At 44.9% G+C, this 19,628-nt stretch overlaps 2 protein-coding genes across 5 annotated transcripts in view; one reads left to right on the top strand and one right to left on the bottom strand.

The window, feature by feature from the left end:
* Positions 1–19,628, top strand: part of LOC111866213 (neuropeptide Y receptor type 1) — a 439,022-nt gene that overhangs the window by 132,176 nt on the left and 287,218 nt on the right. The window lies entirely within an intron of this gene.
* Positions 1–19,628, bottom strand: part of LOC111866215 (cardioacceleratory peptide receptor) — a 150,681-nt gene that overhangs the window by 92,299 nt on the left and 38,754 nt on the right. For 3 of the 4 annotated variants that reach the window (XM_033752164.1, XM_023854958.2, XM_033752162.1), the window contains exon 2: positions 15,395–15,724. In XM_033752164.1, coding sequence (XP_033608055.1) covers positions 15,395–15,478 — 84 coding nt within the window. In that variant the 5' untranslated portion in view covers positions 15,479–15,724. Of the gene's footprint in view, positions 1–15,394; positions 15,725–16,821; positions 16,905–19,628 lie in introns of those variants that run through there. The other variant, XM_033752163.1, reaches the window with a different exon arrangement.

Raw genomic sequence — 19,628 nt, 5'->3', positions numbered from 1 at the left:
TGCTTGTTTTTCGTGCAAGTTTTGCGAATGGAAAAGGGTTTGTTATAAATGAAAAAGAGCTTTGTATTTTGTCGCGTTTTTAATACACAATAATAGTACATACTTTGAGATAAATCGCCAGTGAAAGGAGACACGTGATGTCTCACGTTGGGAAGGGGGAGGACGTCCACTGAAACGGGTTCAGTACCGCTGTTCCACGCCGTGTAAAAATAATACGGCAACGTAAAGCTAGAGAAATAGAGGCGCACAAATGAGGCGAGAGGTAAACACATACCAAGGAGCAGACAAGAAAAAAATGCGCAATGTTGGAGTACAGGATTGAATTACATTATATTGTCCAGCGCTGTTGTCAGGAGCGCAGTGCTGGAAACTTAATCTGCACGTAATACGAATGTTCCCTCCTCAGGTCAAGACATGAAACTAACGTTCTAAGGACTTGCGCTGACGGTATGTGTGCTTACATATTAAGCAGAAAAAATGTAAAGTTCTCCATGGGCTTAATGAATTAAGCACTGTCAGAAAGACATAAAAGGGAGTGAAGGTATAGATCCACAATTCTTGACCTCGGGTCTATTGGAGCTGAGTGGCCAGCTTCACGTCCCGGAAATCGCACCCGGGACCATTTGGATATGAGGCTGGGTGGGCTATGGGGAAGAACAATCGAACCAGGGCCATCTATCCCGTGACTCGTCGCTGTACCGACTCCTACAGGTTAAGCAGATGTTCTCTGCGGAGAATATTATGCTTAGAGTATAATCTCGAATATCAGCCCCAAAACGATCATGGCCCTAAATTTGGGCCCAACAAAATCCACTCCTTTCAATGGGTTAGCTCTTTTGCTTCATTTTCATGGAGTCCCGAGTTCAAATATCGGCCTAGAGACCAACTATCCTGATTATTTTCATGATTTTCTTCAGTCCCCTCAGTCACACACCAGGACAGTAGATCTCTTGTTAGAATACTGCCGCTTTTTCCACGCCCTGCTAGTGTGTCTATTAATAATAATATAACCCTGTGTTCTCGTCTGTACATTCTGAACCGTTACTGATGGCCTTGTTAATACACCAAGAATAAATCAAATGTAACAACATATGCACTAATAATACCGGATATACATACATGCATAAAGTGCATCACATTTCATGTTTCCGTAAATAATACCCAGTAATCAGAAACGTTGGGAGCCGGGTTAGCGCAGTCGGTATAGCGACTGTCTACGGGCTGGACGGCCAAGGGGTCGGAGTTCGAGTTATGGTGGGAGTATTTTTTTATTGCTAGCGGGGTGGGACTAAGTCCCTTGTACTGCGGCCACTTGTGAACTATTGTACCAACCCCAGGGAGATTGTAGAGCAATTAGTGGAATGAAGATTGGCAGGGGAAACCGAAGTACTCGGAGGAAACCTCCCCCAGCGCCTCTTTGTCCACCACAAATCCCACTTGACCATATGGTGGGGGTAAGGGTATTCTCTTCTCCACAGCGTCGAGACCGTTTCTGGTGCTCACCAAGCTTCCTGTCTAATGGGCACCAGGGGCTCTTTCTCCCAGGGTAAAGCGAAAGGGGCACTGAGCACTGACTTCCAAATAGTACCGAGGTCAAAAATACATGGTTCTATACATCCATTCCCCCATACGTCTTCATAGCACAGTGCTTAATTAGTTAAGCACAGGGACACCTTTACTGTTACCGTAAGTGTTAGTTACAATTCTTGAAATTGTGACTTTGTGAACTACAGAAGTGGGCGGTTAGCGTAGGGACTATTTCTGACTCATGTTCTAGCGAAATTGCTAGAAACGTAACACGCATGCGTACGTTCTTCATCTGTGTGCCTGATTTCAAACTTATATTCGACAGAAAATCAAGCCTCAATCCATTTAAATGATAATATAAAGTGTTGGCTTTATGGTACTTTCCGGATTCAATACGAGGGAATCGGTTGAAGTTAGCAAGGAACGCGCTAGCCCAGTTTTCATTAAGAATGTGGGGCCACGTATGAGAACGTTGAGGTTGAGGCGAAGACAAATCTGTGTGACGTGGAAGTAAGAGCGAATGAAATCTAAGCAGAACTAAGAAGGGAAAGAGAATAAAAGCAAATCTGCAGCACCAAGTTAAAGAAATATAAAAAAGTAAAATAAATGGACTCAACTAGTCTCAGACAGGATTGATGTGTTATGAAGAGGAAATCGCCACATAGTGAAGGAGATGAAGGAGGGAGAGTGGGGAAAGACAGGAGCTAAATCGAAGTATCTGAGAGAGGCCGAAGTTCCGTACAGGGGGAAAAAAAAACTAAAATGGAAATGAAGAAGAAAAATGAAATTCATTGCACAAAATTTTATCAGCTCTGCAGCAGATTACTGATTCTTTTTTCTGAGAGTTGTATCAACCGTGGCTCCAAACCAACCCCTCCCCCATACGAATTTATATACAGTAGTGCCCCATATGACAATGACTTATAAAACATCCTTTCAAATACACTTAGTTACTAATGTCTGTATCTCCAGGCAACTCACGGCAGCAAATTAATCACACAAAGGGACACTACAGTTAGTTAGTTAGTTATTTAGAGAGGGTGGGTTTCCCCATGCACCGCGACCAGTTTGATCTATTGTGCTTCCCTCTATGATATTCTACCAGTCTCTTTACCCTACCGATAAATGGTGCGTACCATCAGTCCCGCCGAGCAAGCGAGTTCGGCCACTTCCTTAGCGGTGTCTGTAATGCTTCCCCCATCTATCGGAGGCCTTAAGGCTATTGTTGGGCGGGAAACGTCCTGGAATTTGGCTCAGTGATCCCCTTTGGGGATATGAGGTCCTTTTACGTGCCGTAAAGTTACGACACGGGACACACAGCTTAAAGTCCCTCCCGGAGGACTTGTTCCCTGAATTTTTCCGCCCTTAAAAATTCGACGACCTCCGCCGGGTATTTGAACCCGCGTGGGAACGTGGTGGGAACGTTACCTCTAGACTACGGAGGCCGCTGACACTACGGTTAGAATTATCATTGATTTGAGTCTGAATATATCCAGAAGTTAAGAATCGCCACTCCAAGGAAAGGGTGTGAAATTTGGTCTCTAACAGGGAAGAATATGGACTGAGGGTATTTGAGAACAGGGTACTGAGGAAAACATTTAGACAGAAGAGAGATGAAGTGACAGGAGGTATAATTAGAATGATCAAGACAAGAAGAGATGGGCAGGGGATGTAGCATGCATGAGGAGAAGAGAAATGTGTATGGGATCCTGGTGCGAAAGCTAGAAGGAAAGAGACGGCTATGAAGAGTTAGACGTACGCGGGAGGATAATATTAAGATGGACCTTAAAGGGTTAGCATTGGGTGGTATGGACTGGATTGATGTGACTCAGGATAGGGACCAGTGGAAGGCTCTTGTGAACACGGTAATGAACCTTCGGGTTCCATAAAATGTTGGGAAATTGTTGAATGGCTGCACAACTGGCAGCTTCTTAAGAAGGGCTCAACAGCTCCATGGAGTTGGTTAGTTAGGCTAAGGAAGTTTATGAATAGGCGCGATATACAGGGTGTATCTAAATTATTGTCGGGGTTTCCGTGGCCTATAAACGGAGAACCTGATAATAATTTAGATCACTCTTTACGTTTCAGGTTCCAGATAAAGAGGGTGAGTTTACATAACTTTAGTTTCCTGGTACACAGTCAGATTCCTCTGAATTCTGACATATTCTTTACTTCATTAAATTCGGTTTCTTCTAGAACACTGTTCTTCTTCGTAACTAACGTGGTTAAGAATGCCAGCGAAGCGACAAGACCTGGAAACTAACGTGAGCCTATCAGCCATACTGCTGTGTCTGTCTCAGTGGAGCAGTAGGCCTATTTCTAGTCTACTTTCCTTCACTCATGGAGCTGAGCCCTTCTTGAGCCGCCAATTGTGCAGCTGCTCAAGAATTTCTCAGCATTTTATGGAACCCGAACGTTCATTACCGTGTTCACAAGAGCCGTCCACTGGTCCCTGTCCTGAGTCAGATGAAACTAGTCCATACCATCCCATCATATCTCTCTAAGATCCATTTTAATATTGTCCACCCACCTACGCCTTGGTCTTCCCAGTGGTCTTTTTCCTTTGGATTTCCCACCAATATCCTATATGCATTCCTGTTCTCCCCCATTCGTGCTACATGCCCTTCCCACCCCATCCTCCTTGATTTGATCATTCTAATTATACTTGGAGAAGAGTACAAGTTATGAAGCTCCTAGCCTACTTAAAAAAAATCACCTCATTCTCTCTCTGACCATACCTCCCCCGTTTTTGTTAAAAGGCTTCTGAGAGCACCATGTTCTCTGTGTCTCTCTGCTTGGTCTGTTTCGTATTAAAGAAAAGCATGCGGTTAGTTGTTCCCAGAACTTCTTGTTTATCCCTATGTGATTCCAAAATATAAGTTATCCTGCAGATAAACAAGAACTGTTAGTCCCAAAGCGCATTATTTTATATGGTAGATAGACTATATTATATCATCGAACCACGAATCAACACAATCAGTCAGTCAGTCAGTCAGTCAGTCAGTCAGTCAGTCAGTCAGTCCCTGAATGGGTAAATTTCATGCTAAATTCGTACTTCTCGAATAAAATATGGGCCTAGAATCTTTACCGCTGTGGTAACCTGCGCTGCAGAGCACTCGGCGGTGGATGCCCCCTCCCCCATCACACACACACACACAGACTCACTGTGGACTTCTCATGCGGTCATTGTTTACTGTGTGTAAGGTAGGTTGGGTTTGCAATTGCGTGTACGTGATGAAACTGATGATGCAGTTTACACGAATAACATTCTCATGGCTACAATTGCTATTGGAGATTTGCCGAACTGAAATCTCCCCCCCCCCACCCCCCGCACGATGCGACCCAGCGGCCATTTCGTCAAAATAACCTCAGGCCTACCGTAGTAAAACAAAGTTCTATTTCATGAAGAAGTATTTATATATTTACTATCATATACATTTCAGTGTTATAGGCCTATTAATCATTAATTTGGGGAGCGGGGGTAGCGCAGTCAGTACAGCGACGTGTTGGTCTCCCGGCAGGAGCAAGAGATTATTCTCTTCTCCTGAGCGTGCCCACCCGCTGTGGGGCCCACTCTGTCTCCTACACAATGGGTACCGGAGACTTTCCCCGAGGGTACAGCTCCAGTGCCGAGGTCAAGAATTGCAGAGCTATACCTCCACTCCCCTGCACGTCTTCATGAAGCAGACTTAATTAATTAAGCATAGGGACTTAACCTTTTTTTCCCCCTTGGCACTACAGCCCCAGTGGGCCTAGGCATACCTCCATGAACTTCTCCGTTCACTTCGGTTTTTCTAGATCTTACACATTCGGTAGGACTCCTTGGGCGGGTGATCAGCTCGTCGCAAGGCCTCTACCTGTACACAAACACAGAAAAACGCACACATACAAACTAAACATCCATGCCCCGAGTGGGATTCGAACCCACGATCCCGGTTTCCAAGCGACCGAAGACAGTACATGCCTTAGAGCACTCGGCTACCATGACAAGCACTTAACCTTTTTGCAGTTTTAAATTCATTCATTCGTCCATCAATGGCTCTGCAGCCCCTGTGTTGGGCCCTGGCCTATTCTTCAGTTTCGTAATCTTTTCGACTCAGACGGTGGGACTCCTTGGGCGAATGATCAGCCCTTCGCAAATCTGCTATCTACACATAGGACAACGCAAATGCAGAATACACACATAAACATCCATGCCTTGAGTGGGATTAGAACTCACGACTCCAGCATTCGAGCAAGCGAAGAGAGTTCATGGCGGCCGTCGTGATCGGCACATTTTAAACATTAACTGAAATTCTTAACAACTATTACTCTAATTGCCGGTGACGGTAGCCGAGCGGTCTAAGGCATTTATTGTCTTCGCTCGCTCGGAAGCCGGGATCGGGGGGTTCGAATCCCACACAATGCATGGCTGTTTGGTATGTGTATGTGTTGTCCTGTGTTTGTGTACAGGTAGAGGCCTTGCGATGAGCTGATCCCCCTGTCCAAGGAGTCCTACCGTCTGTAAAATGACCATGAAACTGAGAAATCAGACCTATGCTCCAAACTGGGAACGAGAGGAGAAAGAGGGGCTACTCTAATTTCATAAAGAATAATGTAGTTCTGTTATCAGTAACCGTTAAGTAAAATCAATCAGTAGTTTTCAAGGTATGTTGCAGGAAAACACTCCACAGTGGCGGGAAGACTTTTCCCAGATCCATTTTGGTGTGACTGAATTGTTATTCTCGAGACCTCGCGTGCCATCCCGTCCACCGTCACGTCCCACCAGCTGAGAAACATGGCTCCTCGTGGCTTTAGGTTACCTGCCCCTGTGACTATAAAAATTGTCGTCTTCTGATATGAGACGCCGCGTAATGTCGTTGTTGTTTACCGACGTTTCGGAAGAACTTGCTGCCTCATTCTTCAATATAGATGAGTGTAGTATCTTGTATACTGAAGAGGGAGACAGAACATTTCTCCCAAACATCCACCAGACTACACGGAATCATATTGGTGAAGATAGTAGTCTTTAAAATTAGTTAATATTGACCGCTTCTATGGTCTAGTAGTTAGAGTTCCTGTTACAGAATCAGAGGTCCGGGTTCGATTCCCGGCGCTACCACATTTTCTGAGAAGTAGTGGGTCTGGAACGGCCTCCACTCAGCCTCGTGAGGATAACTGAGGAGGTGTTTCAAGGAAATAGCGGCTCCGGTCTAGAAAACCGAAATTAACGGCCGTGGGGATCAGTTGCGCTGCCCACCCTCTATCAGCCAAAGTTGGTATTAACTTCGCCGACAAGCAGTGGTCGCTCGATCGGTGTAGTTCTCTTGCGGACTAAAGCCACGGAGTTTTAATACGTTCATGGCCGCGCCATAGCTCAAGCGGATAGTCGCCGGCTTTCATCGCGGCGGCCCGGATTCGATCCCGGGTCTGGTCAAGTGGGATTTGTGGTGGACAAATTGGCGCTGAGGCAGGTTTTCTCCGAGTACTTCGGTATCCCCTGCCAATTTTCATTCCACCAACTGCTCCACAATCACCCTCACCTATAATCTGGAGCTGGTAAAATAGGCCAGAAGTGGCCGCAGTACAAGGGACTTAGTCCCACCCCACTAGCAATAAAAAAAATTGATACGTTCATGTTATATTATACGCTTCGATCTATAAACACTTTCTGTTCTTATAAATGATTTACTAATTACGAAGATAGCTGAGTGCAGTGACTAGCTACGGGCTGGGCCCGTGACAGCGCGGATATGCTCCTGCTGAAACTGCGGCGCAACAAACGCAGAGCCTACACAGAATGCCTAGGCCCCTCCTTCGTCGAAGTGGAGGCCTCATTTCGGAACACGTACATGAATACAAATCTTGGGCATGGATCTCGAAGACACTGAAGCCGGGAATGACTGTGCTGGCGAGGACTAAGAACAATTTAACCGACTCACATTCTTTAAAGGGTTAAATGTCCGTCAGTGCAGAAACTCGATGTGGGACGAGTGAAGATTGGAAATTTGATGAAAGTAATGACGAAAATCATAGAGAGGAAGACAGAGAAATGATTTTAGAGCTGTGGGTATGGGTGAAGTGTACTTCCGCAACTTCTGTTAGTAACGTGACGTGATGGATGAGGGGGCGGGGGTTGGACGTGTGGATGGGAAGTGGGCGTTGTGTGCGGCTGGATGGGCGGTGAAGGGACGGACAGACCGAAGCATTTGTTGGAAGTAGTGGTTTGCTGTAATAAATTATGAGTTACACGCAGGGTCATCGGATAGAATATACAGGTTTTAAGAGTCGTTTTCGTGAAATGATAGGCTTAAAGTCGTTAATTTTTTGTTTCGACCTGTTGAAACTTATTCTGCGGCGTCAATTTACATGAGGTCTCATTATTTGACCTTTATTATTTTTTCCTCCGAGGAAAGGGTCACCGGCGGTCACAGCGGCTGCGCGATCTAAGATATGAACCATTTTTGCCCGTCAAAACATTGAAATCATGGGTTCGAATCCCACTCGAGGCATGGATGTTTTTCTGGTGTCTTCTGTGTTTGTGCTAGGCTGTGTGGGTAGCGGCCTTGCTACGGGCTGATTACCTGTTTAAGGAGTCCTACTTACTGTCACTAACTAACAAACTAACTGACTAACTCTATGGCTTTAGTCCGCAAGCGAACCATACCGACCGAGCGACCGCCGCTTTTCGGCGAAGTTAGTGCCAACTTTTCCGGATAGAGGGTGTCGCGTGGTCAGCGCAACGGATTCCTACGGCCGTTAATCTCGGTTTTCTAAACCGGAACATATTTACTCTAAGGTTCTCAATTTCAGAATAAATTCTGAATGGGCACAGGCCAGACAGCCTAAACCGTCAAGGTTGAGGAAGGAGGAGGAGGAGAAGAAGTAGAAAGGGGTGAAAACTCTTACTGAGAATTTTCCTTCCTGCGTATGTTGGACCTGCACTGGAGTCAACAAACTGGAGACACTCGGCGTGAATGTAGTGTGCCTCTTATCTTCAAAGCTGGTGATGCATTGAGTGAGAAATATTTATATCGTTGCATTTTAAGAAGTCTATCGATCTTACGGGTATTACTCTTCTGTACCTGGCCCCTGAGACTCTTTGCAAAGGGTTATATTGAAAAGCTTGACATATTCTGATGTCGTTCTGGTTTTATAATGACCAAAATGGGAGGATCATTTGTTAGGGGCCAAAGAATGCTTTAAATAACCCCCTCACAACCAACCCTTTCAGGAGACGAGATATTCCCTTATCCGTGTCAGTTAAGACACATCACCATTCTTAAAACTTCGCGCACAATACTCGAACCTTCAAGACATTGAGAATAAAATTGCTGTTTGGTTCGTAATGTGTAAAACAGCTTTATAGGAACTAATTTTTATACGTGCGTTACCTCAAAAGTCATGGCAACTAATTTTTCTTTTTTTGGGCAAACACGTTACAGTGAAGAAAGTTCAAAATATACTTATTACAAGGCATGATATACCCCTCAGATTGGCTTAGTCAGATCAGGTAGATGTGAAGGGGCGTAGGTACAGTATGCAAGAAAAATTGCACGTTACGGAATGACTTTTTTTCATTCTTTATTCCTCGAAAAATTCAGCTGTGATTAAAAAATAAAAAATTCAATGTCAGTTAAATCTGAATTCTTACATTACGACTAGCAACCTTCAAAGTAGTCTCCAAGTGTATAAAGTGTATCTTCCTCCATGCACCGGGCGATCACGGCACGAGAAACGTCGGTACGGACGGACACAGGGCGTCTACTACGTTGCAAGTCGGCACTTGCTTCTCTTCCACGTTGGGATGCTTCTATCCACCTTGCAACAGTTCTGTATGGTAGGGCACGATCACCCAGAGCTTCCACAAGCTCTGAGTGACATTCAGTCGCATTTCTGCCGCGAAGCACTGCTATTTTCACGTAACAACGCTGTTCCAGCCGGCTAATGTTCATTCTCAACGAAGGTTATGATCACACTGACTTCGTGCTGGACTCGCTTCGTTGTCCTTGGACTTCCGCATCATCTAGCAGCATCATTAGAAATCAGACGTTGCTCTCTCTCAGCGGCAAATATGGAAATTCCGGTCGGAGCTTTCGAAGTTTCGGAAAAATTATGTTACCATGAGTTTTGAAGTAACCAACGTAGATCTAACTAAACTAACTTCATGCAGCTGAGCCCTTCTTGAAAAGCCGCCAATCGTGCAGCTACTCAAGAGCTTCCCAGCATTTTATGGAACCCGAAGGTTCATTACCGTGTTCACAAGAGCCCTCCACTCTTCCCTATCCTGAGCCAGATCAATCGAATCCATAGCATCCCATCCTATCTCTCTAAGAACCATTTTAACATTACCCACCCACCTACGTCATGACATGAAAAGATGAGCAGAAATTAATTTTTATTAAAATTAAATTAAATTAAAAATTAAAAAAGTAAAAGCAAATTTGTCTCTGTACTTAATTAAGCACAACACCGTGAAGATGCATGGGGCAGTGGAAGTATAACTCCACCATTCTTGATCTCGGCATTGGATGGCATTGGATGGAGGTGAACGGTCAGCTTCACGTCCCGGTCGCTTTACTCCTGGGAAAAGAGCCCCCGCGGTGTCAACTTGAAGAGACTGCAGAGTATGTGACGCTTGTAACCGCGTCGCCGCAAGCGGTCACTTGATTCCTCTGCGCTAGCGTGCCTTCGCTCGCCAGTGGTGCCGTTGCTATCATAGGAATTCGAGGACATGTGTTTGTTGGCGGCGCCAGTTTGGCCTCAGTAACACGGCTCTCACACAGTAGTTCTTCTGCATGTCTAGCAACAGACTGCAGCTAGGCATATATGGGAACGGCTCCTAATGAAAGCTGAAGTGACCAATCTGAATATGGACACAAAACTTGAAATCAAAACAAGAACCCAATAGCGCATTCAACGGATGCGTTTGTATATACCATCACCATTTGCTTACATGACGTTTCTGCAGTAAGGAGATGCATATCCCCCAGGCGCGGTTGTTTGAAGTACAGCAAGAAAGGAAACCACAGAACAAAACAGAAAGGAATAGAGACCGATCAGGCTTGTCTAGGCGGACACGCTCCAGACTTCTGTTCGGTAAGTGATCGGTTCGAATCTCTGCCAGGATACAGGCTATTATGAGTCAGGTTTCCAAGCAAATTCTGGGCTAGTATCTGAAATTAACTACTTGCTTACAAACCTTTTCCAGCTTACCAATTCTATATCCATTTTGCCATTCGATGTTATATAGGGCGTAGTCTAGATGTAGAAAGAGCAGCAAAATAATCCAATAATGAAAAGAAAAATAAAATGGGAAGGGGAAATTGGTAAGAATGTTCGAGTCCCTATGAGGTCATTGGATATTTTCAATTTATCTAATCCTTCCAGCCGCATTATGGCCCTAGGGTGGACTCAGCCTCTAACAGAAATGAGTACCAGGAATATTCCTGAGGGTTAAGAGCGGCCGGTGCGTAAGGTTGACAGTCTCAGCGCCATCTGTGAGCCGATTGTCTAGATAGTGTGGGACCCTCAACTTCTGGCAACCCTATGGGCCTCCACGGCCTCTTACAGGGATAACTTTACTTTTTTTTACATGTCCATTAATTTTTTTAAGTTTATTATTTAACTACGTCATAGCGCCGATAACAGCAACTTTGTCCAACACAGATCCCACATGACGTAGCGTGGGTTCGAAACCGGGCCGTTTCGGTCACTGTTAAATATAACGGATGTTTATATTAGTGATAATATAGTGTGTAGTTTCAGACTTAAAAAATTACTGCGAATAAAGACAAACTACTTAGAGAAAAAAGAAAACCTGGATTATATTAACAATTTTGTCGATAATCGACAGCGACCATCTCGTGATCGGTTTATGCATTAGGAGCAGTGTTACATGATTCTATGCGCGTTCGCAAGGGAAAGTTGCGAAAATTGACCTATTAACTTCTACGCTGCCCTCCGTCCATCCGTCATATCGCATATCTCGAAAACCGTTGAAAGGATTTTAATGAAATTTGGTATTTCGAAGGTGCAAATATGATTTATTGCTACGTTCCAATTTTCCTCAAGTTCGAAAAAATATATAAAAGGCAGCCGGTCTCTAGGCTGAGATGAGAGCTAACGCGAAGCAGGTGTGTTAACCTCTCGATCGTAAGGTCCAGGGCCGAGACATATGCTAAACATATCCCTTGACTGCGCATTAGCTTCGCGCCTGCGCAAGAAAGATGTTTTGCCGCCCATCGCCTCAAGCTTTTCCATCTCTTCATATCTGTAAGCCTATGCCCATTAGCTTTCCTTTTCCAACATCCAAGAAGTGTTTTTTTTTTTGTAGATAATTATAGCATCACTTGTTGGTACCGTTGAGTTAAAGCACGTAATATTTTACCGAGGGCCACAGATTTCAAAAGACGTCAATTCTGTAATGGTGATGATGAAACTGCTATTCTGTGCAGGCTCGTGTCTTTCCAACGTTCCTATGTCGTGATCTAACTTCACATTCGTAACTGCTCTGCGTATGACGAGATCACAACGGCGTAAACCGCGATATATATTGACAAGATATGGAACAGCTCGGTCGGTACAGCAGCTGGATACGGGTTTGGACGACAGGGGCTCGATTCCCTGTAGTAGTAAGAGATTTGTTTTCCTTCCACACGGAGTCCAGGCCGGTCCTAGAGCAATTCCAGTTTCCTTTCGAATGGGTACCGGGGATAAAGCCGCCTGGACATGAAGCTGATCAGTCACTTTCATCTAACGGCGAGGGCAAGCATAGTGGTGGTATACCTTTACTCTCCCCTACATCAACATAACTTTGTTCTTAATTAATTAAGGGCAGGGATAATTTTACCTTCATTGTAGCTATTACTCTTAGGCCCTTTGGAAATGTTTCCTTTCTGTTAGTCACGCATCTTCGCCAGAGGACGTGTTAGGATGAGTCGTGCGAAAATAATGAAATTCTACAGTCGTCAGTAAAACTGCGTTACGAGTTAAGTATCCTGAGGTTATGGAAAAACTCTTTATGTTGTTAATGCTATATGAGGCTGTTTCGAGGTTGGTCTGGACTTAATTTCTTTAAGGGAAGAATGTGGTTGCGCCATAGCTCAAGCGGTTAGTCGCTGGCTTCCCATCGCGACGGCCCGGGTTCGATCCCAGGTCTGGTTAAGTGGGATTTATGGTGAACAAAGTGGCGCTGGGGCAGGTTTTCTCCGAGTACTTCGGTTTCCCCTGCCATTCTTCATTCCACCAATTGCTCCACAATCACCCTCACCTATCATCTGGGGCTGGTACAATAGGCCAGAAGTGGCCGCAGTTCAAGGGACTTAGTCCCACCCCACTAGCAATAAAAAATATAAGGGAAAAATGTAGGTACCAGAATATATAAACTCTCAGTCCCTTTTCAAGGTATTTTCGCTTTACAATGACACATTTATTTCCATCGTCCTGTAAAGTTACTAATACGAGCAACATAAAAATGTTATGCTGACTGCGAAGACAATTCAAGACACATCGTGTTTATGTATATTTGCCTTACCCCTTAACGCACTGATAACTACATGTACCACAAACTTCAAGACTGAAGAAACTGCTTATTGGGTTCGTATTAATCTCAGAATGAACAACGATTATATCCATAAACGGTATTAACGGCATGTAGCACGCATGGGGGAGAAGAAAAATGGATATAGGATATTGGTGGGAAAGCCAGAAGAATGGGGACCAATAGGAAGGTCTAGACTTAGGTGGGACGATAATATTAAAATGAATATTAGAGAGATTATGATGGGACGAAATGGACTGGATTGATGTGTCTCAGGATGGGGACAGGTGGAGGGCTTTTGTGAACACGGCAATGAACCTTCGGGTTCCATAAAATGCTAGGAAATTCTTGGGTAGCTTTGCGACCGGCGGCTTCTAAAGAAGGGCTCAGCTCCGTGGAGTTACATGTAGTTAGTTAGTTATATAAATTAATTTCATATTTAAATTCTGTTGATAACATTGGTCTAATGAGTTCTGACAGTTTTTTATATTTGGAATATGGACAGTGTCAGTGAGGAACCGGGATAGCGCTGGGCAGCCGAGGGGTTGGAGTTCCAGCCCCGGTAGAGGCAAGAATTTTCTCCTCTCCACAGCGTCCAGACAGATTCCGGGCCCCACCCAGCCTATCTAATGGTTACCGAGGGAGTTTTCCCCGGTGGTAAAGCTACCGGAGCGTGAAGCTGACCACTCCTTTCCAACTAGTTCCAAGGTCAACAATACATGCATGGATCTATACATCCACTCCTCCATACATCTTCATTGAGTTGTGCTTAATTAGTTAAGCACATGCACAACATTATTTATAGGGTGTATAGAAAACGATATTTTCATACAGCTGGAGTATAGGTTGTCACAGTGGCATGTGAAGTCGTGTTGTCCGGCATTTCATCGACGTTTCGGAGGAACGCCGATGAAATTCTACCATACTACACGGCGTCACGTCCCACGAGACATGACAGTACTCTTCAGCTATTACTCCGTTGAGCCAAAGGTCGGTAGGGTGGTACAGGTTGTTGAGAAAGTCTGGCCCAGCAGACATGACGCGTCGTGCTGGCTGGCACAATCGTATCAACACAGACGAATCGCATTCAGGTGGGAATGGAACAGTCATTATTGTTCTGGGCGTTCCCTCTGAAACTTACGAATCCTTTGTGAGACGTTACTGTCTGGTAGCAGTGCCCCAAGGTGCAACACGACCACCACACAAAGCCCACATTTAGACACGATTTTGAGCCACTTTAATTCATCTCAGCTTCTATGAGATTCCTTTCAGTGCTCTGAACCGGGATAGCTCAGTCATTATAGTGAAGGGCTGGACGGACGTGGTTCGATTCCCAGCGTGGACATTAGATTTAGGGTCGAGACCGGCTTTCGAGCACACCCAATTTCCAGTACAATGAATACTGGAGGTTATCTCGGTGAGAATAAAGCGATAGGAGCGTGAAGCTAGCAACTCACCTGCACCTACTGCTGAGGTAAAGAATGGTGGAGCTTAACCTCCACTCCCCCATACACGGTGGTTCTTAAAGCTTGCTGACTAATTCGGTTGGATCTTCCGCCAAACGCTGTCACTAGGGTTAATTAATTGAATATGGAGAATTTACCTTACCTTACTCTCTAAATATTATCCAACCAATTCTTTCTTGGTTTTCTAAATGAACGTTTTCCAAGAGGATTGTCACCAAAATTTTGTACGCATTCGTCGTCCCGCTGCTCTTGCAGATTTCACCGACCTAACATTACGTCACATGCATGAGCAGAACTTTTATGTTGGTGTAGGTCCACACAATAGACTTATCATATTTCTCACCCTCCCTGCCTTGAAGACGTATGGGGGTGTGGAGTTATATCTCCATACATTCTTAATCACGGCTCTAGATATAGGTGATTGGTCGCCACCCAGGTCGCTTTAGCATTTGTCTACAGGGACTGACGAAAAACGGGAAATCTCAGACAGAACAGGTTGTATCTCTGACGAGAATCGAACCGTGGACATCCAGAATACATGTCTAGAGCGTTACGTCCGGACCAATCATTTCGGCGGACAGCTTATTTCTTAAGCCTACATGTTATTGAAATTTCCCAGGAGATAAAGCGGCTGTGGCGTGAAGATGGCCGCTCACCTCCATCTAGTGCCGAGGTCAAGAATACGTGGGTTTATACGCCCATTCTCCCATACGCTTTAATGGCATAGTGCAGAGACAACTTTACCTTTAGATGTTGCGTGTTTCTATTAATTAATGTTACTTTGTAGCTTGGCCACACGCCCCGAATCATCTGAGGGAAATGAGACTTTATGAGTACTTCCCAGAACTTATTGTTTATAAAGAAGGTTGTATAAACTTACCCGGTAGAAATAGAATGAGTTGATTTCAGACGCATTGGGAGCATTTTGGGTGGTGTTCAATGCAGTCATGCCGTCGTACTCCATGTTCCCTCTCTGAGTCGACCAGTCTTCTGTTACTCTCTGTGAAACTTGTTACTCCTGAGGCCTAGAAAGAGATGCCACTCCGCGAAGCGAATTTCATTGTCTCACAAAAGCTTATTTCCATGTTGTGATACTTTAAAAGAAGCTGATGCGATTTCCTGCAGGAGACGTTTGATGTGGTCTTTGATTCCTTAGGAGTATTGTCTTGCACAGAGAGGATCTGACACACCTCAGAGTTGTTGAGCGTCACTGAAAAAGAAGAGAATTGTTATCATCAGTTGAGTTCAAATAAAAAGTAAGGTAAAGCTATCCCTGTAACAGGCCGTGGAGGCCCATAGGACTGTGAGACGTCGAGGCTCCCACATTTTCTATAGACTCTCGGCTGACAGGTGGCGGTGAGGTTACCAACCTTACGCGCCAACCGCCCTTTATCTCCCCAGGAAGATTCCTGAGACTCATGTCTGGTAGAGGCTGAGTCGACCCCAGAGCCATAGTGCGACTGGAAGGATTAGGTAAATTGAAAACTTCCAATAACCTCATCGGGAATCAAACTCGCGATCTTCCGGCTTGTAGCACAGTGGTTGATTTCAATCACAATCAGACATTATACGTATAAATTCTGCAAGTGTGACGCTCAGACAGTACGTGAGCATCTGTTAAACAGTGACGTAACGCGAAAATATGCGTGAGCAATGAAACTACGTGACAAAGACACCCATGAGATAATCAGAAGCGAACAACGAGCACGTTCAGTTGAGCAAATTAATTGCTAAGCCTCATGTCAGTGTCTCGTGGAGATTTGTATTGCTCTGAACAGGTGATACATACGAATGTACGATATTGTGGGTTTTATCGCCGTGTAGATCGGTTAGAAGTCTACCGACGTTTCGGAGTAACGTTTCATTTCTATCTTCAAGGTAGATGAGTAAGCCAAACAAGACAGAAATAATCACGGGGGCGTCAGTTATGTTTACCGACGGGTTACCTGATTTCATCCGAACTATACGGCATTACACTCAACAGCAGAGTGCTCTAAATACCGCTGTGAACACATAAAATACCAGGCAAATTATTTAATTTTCGTGGGATGCGGTGAGACTGAGTTCACTTGGTACGTCGGCCACTATTTGGCCTAATGCTAGATGAGTATGGAGCAGTTAGTGTAATGAGAATAGGCAGGGGAAACTGACACTGTAGGAAACCTGCCCCAGTGCCACTTTATCCATCACAAACCCCACATGACCTGACTTAGTATTGAAACCGGACCGCCGGGGAGGGACGGCGCGGCAGGGAGGGAGGTAGAGACAGGTGGTGGTTCTTAGGTTATGTTCATCAAGCAGACTTACAGCTTCAAGCATTCTTATTCTCGATGCTAGATGGAGGTGAGTGCTCAGCTTCACGCTCCGACCTCTTTGCCTCACAGGAGGAGGGCCCCCTGTAAAAGTAACGGTATAATTTTCCCTGTAATTACGTAATACCGCAATGAAGACTTATAAGGGAGTAAAGGTATAGCTCCACCATTTTGACCTCGGCATCAGATGGAGGTGAGTGGTTAGCTACAGGTCCCTACCGCTTTATCCTCTGGGAAAGAGCTCCGAGACGCTTTGGATAGGAGGCTGTGTGAGCCCCAAAGCCGGTCTGGACGCTGTACAGAAGAGGAGATGTCTGCCTGGAATTTAACGCAGGCCGTCCAGAACGCAGCCCACTGCTGTACCGACTGAGCTATCGGGGAGGAGCCACAGGTACCGAATAGGAGTGTGTGCCTAATTTGAGATGTTGTCCTGGAATTGGCCTGAGTGAAATTTGAGGTCACTATAGCTGATCTGACCGGTATCTGAAGCAGGGAACTCTCGAATAGGAAGCAGGCGTGTTGCCCAGTCTGCCAAGATGTTCCGCGTTGATTTGCGGTTCCCGTCTGCTGGACGTTATAATCTCCATAATCACCGGGAGAAAAATGGAGATTCCACCCACTGGATGTGCCTATCTGTAATTTGTATTCGTACCATGAGTCTTGTCAGATGGACAGACAGCTTGATGATGAATGAGATTAGCCACGTCACACCACTCTCGAAAGAGATGTGAAGATTCCATCCTCACGGCAGTCGTGATATACTTCGGACAGAGCGAGAAATGGTCGCTCCTCTTAACTTCAGTGAAACTGATAACTGATGTTTCGGGGCGACGGTCATAAATCGAGTACACGAAACGGTTAAATAGCACAGTTAATTCAGAGAAATGTGTTTTCATGTTGTAGTCATCAAGACATGCTCTTGCTAAGAGCGCAGTTCTGTAAGCACAAAGTATAAGATCCAAAATATATATTTGTTTAACAAAACCAACGTGTTTCGAGACCCATGGCTCATTATCAGTGGAATCAAAGAGTTGGTAAGGTAGAAATGATTTTTTTTTATTCGCTTAGTGGGGGGTGGAGTCCAGCTGGGCCCACTCGGCACGGGGGACACTGATTGTCCTATTGTACCTGCCCCGGGTGATTATGTTGATGGAGAATTTGATGGAATGAAGATTGACAGGAGAAACCGAAGTACTCAGAGAAAACCTTCCTCAGCGCCACTTTGTCCACCACAAATGCCACTTGACCAGACCCGGGATCGAACCCGGGCCACCGCGGAGGGAAGCCAGCGAGTAACCGCTTGAGCTACGGCGCGGCCATGGCTGTGGTTTTCACTCTTACCCTGCGTAGCCCAGAGTGACCTTCTGAAGAAGTGTAGTTGAGTTAGTTTTCTCTTATTAGAATTAAACATTCCGAAATCATCCTTTCGCCTGTTCTTTTATTAGAACAATGCATACTGTTTATTAGAAGCGGAAATATTTTTCTTACGTCTTTCGAAGTTCTCTCTCTCTCTCTCTTTTTTTTTGCAGAGGTTGTTGATTTCATGTGAGCTATATTTCAGGTGTGAACTCATCTCAGCTATTTAAAGCCTATTGTTCTAAAACTGAACCTGATCCTAGACAAAAAAAAAAGTTCTCCCTCCGCTGTTTATGATTTGCATTTCGTTTACAACAGGCGTAAGAGGCACTTCTGGTCTCAGAATGGATGTCTTAGATAATGTGTATTGCATATAGTATACTTTACACGTGCATCATGAAACCACAGTCTCTAAGTGGTTTGAAGAAAGCAGTCTTCTGGGATTTGGCACGGTGTATATGTGGTCTCTTCGCCTGCTGATTTCTTATATACTTCCTTCTACCCTGAAGATGGAGGCGACAGGTTCCTCCGAAACGTCGGTTAACACCACATATACACGGTAAATCCCAGAAGACTGCTTTCTTTATAGTTACCGCCGTGAAAACCTCAAACCTTACATGGTAAGTGGTTTACTGAAGAGTTCTATTCAGGCAACCGCTACTCAGCTTCTTAGAGGCTCCTAAGTTTTCGATCCTTGAAACGTTGAAAATTACGCTCTCACCTCCCGGGAACATATCTGAGGTTTACTTGTTCTCTTGGATATCTACAGCTCTTAAAAATTATCCTTTAATGCATAGTTAGTGCTGCATCTACCACTTGCTTCAGTATACATACATATTACATACAGAGGGGGAGGGGGGAGTTTCGTATAATTGTTATCAAGCATGAGACAGTTCATTAAACTTTGGTTGTATACTCTACACAAATGGAGAATATTGATTATATAATTACGGAAACATAAGCGTAACATCACCTTTGTTCAGTTATCTATAAGAACTGGGGGGAACGCGGTAGCGTAGTTGGTTGAGGCAGTATGCTACAAGCCGGAAGGTCGCGGGACCGAATTCCGATGAGGTTATTGGATTTTTCTTAATTTACCTAATCCTTCCAACCGCACTATGGTCCTGGGGTCGACTCAGCATCTAACAGAAATGAGCACAAGGAATATTCTTGGAATGTTCTTGGGGGTAAAGGGCGGCCGGCGCGTAGGGCTGACAACCTTACCGCCATCTATGAGCCGACTGTCTACAAAGTGTGGGAATCTCAACATCTCACAACCTTGTGGGTTTCCAAGGCCCGTTACAGGGATACCTTTACTTACTTTTACTTATCTATAAGCACTGTGGGGCACGAGATAGCGTAGTTCGTTGAGGCACTATGCTACAAGCCGGAAGATCGCGGGTTCGATTTCCGATGAGGACATTGGATTTTCAGTTGTCCTAATCA

Source organism: Cryptotermes secundus, unplaced genomic scaffold, assembly GCF_002891405.2.
Source record: "Cryptotermes secundus unplaced genomic scaffold, Csec_1.0 scaffold682, whole genome shotgun sequence".
NCBI lineage: Eukaryota > Metazoa > Arthropoda > Insecta > Blattodea > Kalotermitidae > Cryptotermes > Cryptotermes secundus.
This window is presented reverse-complemented; position numbering and strand designations above follow the sequence as displayed.